The 8,204-nt window shown below is 33.9% G+C and overlaps 2 protein-coding genes across 3 annotated transcripts; both read left to right on the top strand.

Moving 5' to 3' along the window:
* Nucleotides 1–712: 712 nt before the first annotated feature.
* Nucleotides 713–4,219, top strand: LOC120179344 (B3 domain-containing transcription factor VRN1-like). 2 transcript variants are annotated; one of them, XM_039184968.1, is made up of 5 exons: nucleotides 713–942; nucleotides 2,713–3,157; nucleotides 3,228–3,281; nucleotides 3,369–3,568; nucleotides 3,656–4,219. In XM_039184968.1, the coding sequence occupies exons 1-5, from the start codon at nucleotides 883–885 to the stop codon at nucleotides 3,926–3,928; spliced, it is 1,032 nt and encodes a 343-aa protein (XP_039040899.1). In that variant the 5' UTR covers nucleotides 713–882; the 3' UTR covers nucleotides 3,929–4,219. The 2 variants fall into 2 exon arrangements, with proteins under 2 accessions (XP_039040899.1, XP_039040898.1); XM_039184967.1 differs by having other exon boundaries at nucleotides 3,210–3,281.
* Nucleotides 4,220–4,696: 477 nt separating this feature from the next.
* LOC120179291 (B3 domain-containing transcription factor VRN1-like) lies at nucleotides 4,697–6,970 on the top strand. Its single transcript, XM_039184925.1, has 4 exons — nucleotides 4,697–4,945; nucleotides 5,640–6,249; nucleotides 6,327–6,535; nucleotides 6,627–6,970. Exons 1-4 carry the CDS (start codon nucleotides 4,853–4,855, stop codon nucleotides 6,894–6,896), a joined length of 1,182 nt encoding a protein of 393 aa, XP_039040856.1. The 5' UTR covers nucleotides 4,697–4,852; the 3' UTR covers nucleotides 6,897–6,970.
* The last annotated feature ends 1,234 nt before the right edge of the window (nucleotides 6,971–8,204 follow it).

Genomic DNA, 8,204 nt, shown 5'->3' with positions numbered 1-8,204 from the left:
AATTCCAATCAAGTGAGATTTAGTAATAGAGTATGATATAAATTTATCGTGACACAAATCTATATACATATAAAGAATAGAGATCATGTAGGAAAAAATATTAGCGACATATTTTTAATTCTTGAATAACACATTAAGAAGAAACAAAGACTAACACTTCAATTATATCTATATAAATTAATAATAGAAATCTTTTTAAATTATAGAGTTAAAATTATAACTTTGATCCCTATGATTTTGTTTTTAAAAGCTCTATGATTGATATGATTGATTGAATATGTTTTTGTTTTATATATAAAAATATATTATTTTTAAGATTAATTTTAAATGGATGTTAATTTTGAAAACAAAATTTTAAATGATAATATTTATATAAATTGGTTTAAAAAGGAAAAGAAGAAAAAACTATTTTATTCGGAAAAGAAAAAACTTTTACTACTAAAAAAAAAGGGGGGGAACTAGTTGGACGCACATAGAGTGCCTGAGTTTTAAGCAGGCGAGTTCTATAACTCGGGAAGTGAGTGAACGGGTGAGCGTGTGAGTCGACAGATGTGATGAAACTGGGTTAACTTTTTGTTGAAGTCGATGTCTTTGTTTATATATAATTTTTTATTTTTAAAGCTTTGAAAGCGGTATTTGACAGGAAGGAAAAACCAGTGGGAAGCAGAAGAGAAAGGAAAGACACAGATCTGAAACTTTATTTGTTCTCCGTGTTGAGTGTTTTTATTTTGGGTTTCATTTTTATCTGGGAGACAGGTGAAAGAGTAGAATTGTTTTCATAGATATGCATGCACCATAGACTTTGAAATTTCAAAAAGGAAAACCCAAGTCTCACTCAAACTGAAGCTCAACATCATTATATGATCTGACCTTTTATCCAAAATGCCTCGTCCTTTTTTCCATAAGCTTATTCTATCCACCACCCTTCAAGAAAAGAAACTGGTAAAATGCTAAAACCCCTTTCTTTTTCATCTCTTTCTCTTACTTTACTCTTCTTATTGCTCTTTAATCCTTGTTTTTGTTACGCTTCTCTATCTGGTTACTCGTATATTGTTACTGACCAAAACTAGGTAGATAAATTTTTCCCCATTTTGAGGGCGATTTAGTATTTCAGGAAGAAGCTTTTCTGTGGGACAAAGTTGAGTCATGGAAAATTAGGGTATGATGGAGATCAGCTGCTTTTGTCATATGTTTCTTTCCCTTCCATTTTTTTTGTTTTTGGGTACTTTTTGTTTCTTTTGTGATTTGAACTTTGAACTTTGAAGTGTGTTTTTGAGATTTGAGGAGGAGATTTGAAGGTTAAGACATGATGAAATTATACAAAAAGTAGCGAGATATGAAGAAACTAGTTTTAGTTTTGATAGCTGGTGTGATATGGTTTTCCTCAAATAATCCTACAAGTTTGTTTGCCTACTTGATGAACTAGGTAAAGTAAACACAAGATCTCAATTTTCACTCTAAAGTTCCTTTTATCAGACATATGCTATTATTGAAGCCGTGGAGATATACTTTTTGAGACCAATTGTTGATGCATGATGTGTGTGTTACTTCATTTTAGTATATATAGCTATTGACTATATAGATATCGGAGTGTGTTAGTATTGTACTTGAAGAAAGAAATCTAATCTTTTGATTCTTTTCAGGTTCAATTTTGCAGAAAATATTATGTCTTTCAAAGTTGTTATTAAAATGAATTGTCATGTTTGTTGCTGAACTCAATTTGCCCTAAATTTTCACTCATTTGGAATGGTGTGATAATTCTCTCATGGATTTCGTTTGGTTATAAATGAAGAGAAGTTGATTGGTGTAATTTTCATTAATTTTCTATGTATCATTTGAGTTTACCTGCATGTGAGTGAATGCTTATTAGTTTTTATATTTGGACTTATCCACTGGGTTTTAAGTTGGTACTTTTTATGCATTTGCTTTGATCTTACTGTATGCATTGTGGGGAATAAGGAAGACATAGCAAGTCTATATAATGGTAAAATAAAGTTATTTATTCCCGGATTTTTCTGATTTAATAGAGTACCTGAGGCCGATGGACTCTTGTTTGTTCTTTTTCCTGGTAAAATACATGTTTATAGAATACATATTCTGGGAAGGATCTCATAGGACATGGCTATATTACTTGGGTATCTTTCCGATAAAGAAACAAACTTTATAGAAGGTAATTTGTACTAAATTTGAAAACTGTAAGATAATTCAAGCTGTTTATTTATTTCAATCTTCATCCTTGGTGTATATTACTTAGATGGGGGATCTTTTTGACGGGCATCTACTTGTTTGGCATCTCTCATTGGGTAATACTGCTAGCAGGTTTCATCAAATAGATCACATAATGTGGCTATCTCATAACGTGTTTTATGAGCAAGAGAAGAAAGTTCATCTACATCTTAATTTCATAATTTTCCCTTGATGTTTAGTCATTTGAAAAATCATGTATGGATTTCGTTTTTAACTATGATTATGCTTACTGTATATACGTGTTATGCTGCATATTCTTTTCTTTGAAATGATCCAAACTTCTCATGTTGATGCTAGTATTACTTTAAGTCCGAGGACGGATTAGTAGTTTTCTTCACCCAGCATGAGGTTTAAGCCCACAATGTTATGAAAGAGCCTCTGCAAATTATTCACTAAAACCATCTGAATCACGGTTCTAGTATTCATCAAATAAATAATCCTAACTTGATTTGGGGGTGTCTGCAGAGGATCCCTGATAACTTTGTTAAGAAATTCAGGGATGAACTTTCTGTTGCTGCTGCTCTCACTGTTCCTGACGGTCATGTTTGGCGTGTAGGAATAAAGAAAGCCGACGACAAGGTTTGGTTTCAGGAAGGTTGGCAGGAATTTCTAGAGCGTTACTATATCCGTGTTGGCTACGTTTTGGTTTTCAGATACGAGGGAAATTCTGCTTTCAGTGTTAGTATATTTAATTTGTACAACTCGGAAATAAACTATCAGACTAACACCCTTGGTGGTGCTCAATACAATCACGGAAAACAATATCCATTTGAACAACTTGAAGATGATGAATGCGTCTCTCCAGCACTGCAGAATTTGTTTGGTGGGTCTAAACTTAACAGCTGCATAAACTGGGGTGGTGACGTTAACCTTCAAACTTCAAAGGGTGTGAATAATCAAGTTATTCGAGGTACGGCTTTTCATTTAGTGCATTTGAGCTTAAAATGATTCTGCTAATGAAGTGAAACTGCATACTTCAGGTGCAATGCCACCGGAACCAAAAAAGCGTGGGAGGAAGCGGAAGGTTGATCCTAGTAAGTCTTCTTAACTAAGGTTTATTGTTTTTTCTTTTGTTCTTTTAAGGAATCAGAATTTATGATCGGTTGTTAAATGAAATGTAGACATACAGGAGTCATCAGCTGGACATGTAGATGATGTTGATATGCGCTTTAAATGTTATGAAAGTGCTTCAGCCCGGAAGAGAACTGTGACAGCTGAAGAAAGAGAGAGAGCAATTAATGCATCCAAAGCATTTGAGCCATCTAACCCTTTCTGCAGGGTCGTCTTGCGACCATCATATTTATACAGGGGATGTATTATGGTGAGCATCGATATGATGTGTTGTTCATGTCTTTTTCGTTTTCATCCTGTAGCATGCGTTAACATGCATTTTGACTTTCTCTCTCAGTACTTACCATCCTGCTTTGCTGAGAAACATCTAAACGGGGTTTCCGGATCCATTAAACTTCAGCTTCCTGATGGGAGGCAGTGGTCAGTACGATGTCTTTATAAAGGAGGCAAGGCTAAGTTCAGCCGGGGATGGTACGAATTCACACTGGAGAATAATTTGGGAGAAGGGGATGTGTGCATCTTTGAACTGCTTAGAGCAAGGGAATTCGTGCTCAAAGTTACCATATTTCGTGTAATGGAAAGCGCGGGACTAATGCACCGGCCTCACTAAAATGCCAGCTGAGTTTTAAACCAGCTTAGATCATAGAGAGCTGGAAATCTCAGAAATGTTAAAACTCTGTTAAATAACTCTTTTCTTCTCAGGTGACGGTGTAACCGACCTGGTACCATAAGAAATTAGCTGCTGTGTGTTGTTTTGATGTCCATCAGCTTTATCGGGACGTTTGGCTGATTAAGATAATTGATGCAAAAGTTTTCTGGCTTTATTAGCTTTGTAAATAAATTTCTCCAATGAAATCGACTTTGAGCTGGGTTTGAAAATGGGTCCTTCGACTTGGTTTTTGTGGTCCTGCTTGATTGGTTTGAAGTCGAATTTTTCCAACGCTACTTGGCTTTAATTCCTCTTGTTGCTTTCATGCTGCAGTCCTGTATATTGCTTTAACGTTTTCATTTCCTAGTTTGCTGCTGAAAATTTGTCACTGCTTTTAGATTACCGTAGAATTATGATATCTGTGTGTTAAGGGTAGGGCGGACATAAGATATAATGTTAAGGGACAAAAACAGATTATTAATAGAAAATATAAAGAAATATATAAATTTTCTTGGTCCATTACTGATTAACTTTATCGTGACAGTTGTGGTATTTGAAATGTTTTCTGTTGTATTTTAATATCTTGTGCAAAGTCTGTGTCCTGATTATGAACAAATTTCAATTTAATAAAATCATTACATTTTGATTCAAAGGTTCAACAGAGATTAATGAAAAGTAAGCAAATCCTACCAGATTTCAATGTAATTAATTTTGTTTTCAATTGGGGTTGGACCCCACGAAAAGAGATGGTCCGAGATAAAAAGAGAATTTTAATGGCCCAAATGCACAACATAAGGATCAAAGGAATGTAAAATATCTTCATCAATGTTTTTTTCACTGTCTGATGATCAAACAACTTGACGAAGCCAACTCCAAAAGAAAACAATGTCACAACAAGAGGGACCGTCTTTGCCTGAGAAGAAATCCTGCATCTTCTACAAGTTAATGGTGGCCTCCATTCTTCAAGACAAGAAGCTAGTTAAGTCCTGTTCCTTTCTATCTACTCTCTCTCTTTGTTTGGTCTCTGGGGATGTTGTAAACTTTACTGCAAATTTATTCCGTTTTCTCTTTATTTTCACGTGTTCTCTCTTTTTCTAGTAAAGATATAAACTTTTTTTTTTTTTGCATGAAGAGTACTTTTTGTTTGGGTTTGTTTAGTTGGTATGGAAGTTAAAATAAGAGAAATTTGAGGGTTTTGCATCGAAACTGAACCCATCTTGTTCCATGACCATGAGACTAATCAAAGAAGAGAAAAAAACTTGAAAGTTTGAGCTTTATTTTGGATCATCAAACACTTGTTGCTTCATTGTCCTATTTATATCACTGTTACAAGCACTATATGCCTTTCTTCTGCCTCGCACCTCTTGCTTGGACAGCTAACAAGTTAGCCTTTGGACTTTTGTTTTTCTGCTTCAATGTTCCGAACAATTAAAACGTGTTTGTTTTGTATTGTGTGCAACAAAACCGAATGATGAATCAATAATATGATTCCTTAAGCGCTTATTGTTGAAAATGATTTGGATACGGTTTTTTCATGGATTTGTAACAAGAGTAAGAGACCATGGTCTTTCCTGATTGAGCAAGAAAGATAACATGATCTATCATCAATTCTGCATCTCAGAGTGTAGACGATTTCCAAATGGATGCTGACTTGTTTTCTTTGTACTTACAGAAGATCCCAAATAAATTTGTTAAGAAATTTGGTGATGAGCTCTCTTCGATTGCTACACTTGCTGTCCCCGGCAGTCGTCTCTGGCTAGTGGAATTGAGGAACGAAAACAATAGGGTGTGGCTTGACTGTGGTTGGACTGTATTTATGGAATTCTATTCTATCTGCATTGGGTATTTCTTGGTCTTTAGATACGAAGGGAATTCACGTTTCAATGTTCATATTTATAACCTGAAAGCTGCAGAGATAAACTATCAGTCTAATAGCTTAAATAACTCGCATGAACCTTGCTATGATAAGCATTTAAATGATACAGAAGATGGTGACGTCGCCGGGATTAAGGCTTCCCAGCCTGCAGATTCTAGTTCGTACTTTTTGGTTGACAATGATTTCGATGAAGATGTAGATCATGATAGGAAGAAATGTAAGAACTCTACATGTCTGGATCAGAAAAACCATGAGGATGATTTACAAGCAACGTTTCAATCCACTCGAGACAAAGGCATTCAAGTTAATGGGGTTGAGGTTATAAGTGCCACAGATGAAGGTGTACTGTATTTCTTAAATGGAACACAAAAGAACACCAAAGAAATAAAGCAAGAAATCGAACCCGGTTAGCCTCTTGAACTTGAATGCTTTCTTTATAGGGTGTTCCTAATTGACCTTTTCTCATCTATAACATGTTCAAAGATATAGGGGAATACGAGTCATTTGGAAAATCCAACGTGAAAGTAGAGCTTCCAGCCATGAACTCTCCAAGAAGTATTCAACGGAGTCGGAGAGATGCAACGACAGAAGGAAAACAGATTGCTTTACGTGCAGCTGCAATGTTCAAACCCGACAATCCTTTCTGCAGGATTATCTTGCGTCCATCCTATGTATATAAGGGAATATTTCTAGTAAGCCCTTGAAAAAACGCTTTGATATAATTTGTTGTTTACTTTGAAATATTTTTCAACTAAGTTTGTAACTCCTTTTTTGTTTCTACAGCATATCCCTCGCTGCTTCGCTCTGAGGTACCTGAATGGAGTTGATGGGATCATCACACTTCAGGTATCCGAAGGTAAAAAGTGGCCAGTTCGATGTATTTATGGGCAGAGCAGTTGGAAGTTTAGCAAAGGATGGGCTGAGTTCGTGTTGGATAATAATTTAGACGAAGGGGATGTTTGTGTATTCGAGCTTATTAACACAAAGGAGATTGTGCTGAAAGTTACCATATTTCGTGTTCTTGAAGATGGCTTAGCAGTGAACCAACTATAATCCCGTAATTTGCTCGTCGACCAGCTAACAATGTCAGGTACATCTTTGCTTTCCTGCTGTGCTTTCCTGCTTCACAGCATTTAGGAGATCGTGTTGAAGTGTGATTTGATAACGATAATAATAACAATAATGGTATCAAACTCGACCGGGGCTGGAGGTGACCTCTTCTTTGTATACCAATGCTGGTATTTTGTAGCCTTAGGTGCTTTCATGCTTCGATTATTAGCAGTTAACCTCGCTGATGTTACTGTGAATATAAATGGAGAATCGTTATTGTTCCTAGAGATCATGGGTTTGAACACCAAATGATTGAGAATATTCAGAACATATATTACATTGTAATGACCAAAGGTTAATAAAAAAATTGTAGAAAACTAGATTTGTTGTGAAAGCATAAAATATCAAAGCGTACATATAACTGATAGTAATTTTGGGAGCAAAAAATAATCAAATCGATATCAACATAAAATAAGATATACACAACATATAAGATTTAACGGGATTCGGTTTTATCTATCTTCATGGGCAAGATGAGCAATAATCTATTATAAAAATAAAGAACAAGAAGAGCAAGTATATGATAATAAAATATCTACTTTATTAAATAAACTAATTACCAAATAATCTCCAACCACTAAAATTATAATAAAATCCAACTTAGTTATTAATTATAATTTAGGTCGAAATATAAAAATAATAAAATATGTTTTTTTATTTTTTTTTGTAAATGATCTATGTTTAAAAATACGTTGGAATGTCATTGAAAATCAATTAAATTAACAATCTATATTTGATGTCCTAATTATCTATGATTCAAAATATTATTAACAGATGATAAGGATAAATATCAAATTTACTCATGAATTTTAGTAAGATATATGATATTATATTTTAATTTAATTTTAATTTTAATTTTAATTTTGTATAATTGTATATCAAAGCCATTAGACTTATCCCGTATATCCAACGTAAGTTTCTTCCCCTGTTATGTTTATATGCACGTTTACATTAATATTAATCTATAATGAAATCAAACTATTAAACGATAAAAGGAAATGTATGTCTCTCTAAGGAATTTGAGTTTATAAAATTATAAATTTATGATTACGTTCTTTGCATAAATATCGTATAATTGTATTAATTCATTATATTCATGGACGGATGTAAAATCTTATAAAGTGATTAGCTTAATGTAGTACTTGATAACAACATCAAAATCAATTAAATTATATAAAATTAATTGTATCACCATATGTTTATATTATCTTTTTTAAAAAATATATTGTAAAAAATTGATACTTGCGGAAT

The sequence above is a fragment of the Hibiscus syriacus genome, unplaced genomic scaffold (assembly GCF_006381635.1).
Source record: "Hibiscus syriacus cultivar Baekdansim isolate YM2019G1 unplaced genomic scaffold, ASM638163v2 tig00112411_pilon, whole genome shotgun sequence".
In the NCBI taxonomy this organism is placed as follows: domain Eukaryota; kingdom Viridiplantae; phylum Streptophyta; class Magnoliopsida; order Malvales; family Malvaceae; genus Hibiscus; species Hibiscus syriacus.
Note: the sequence above shows the minus strand (reverse complement) of the source record. Positions and strands in the feature narration are given on the sequence as shown.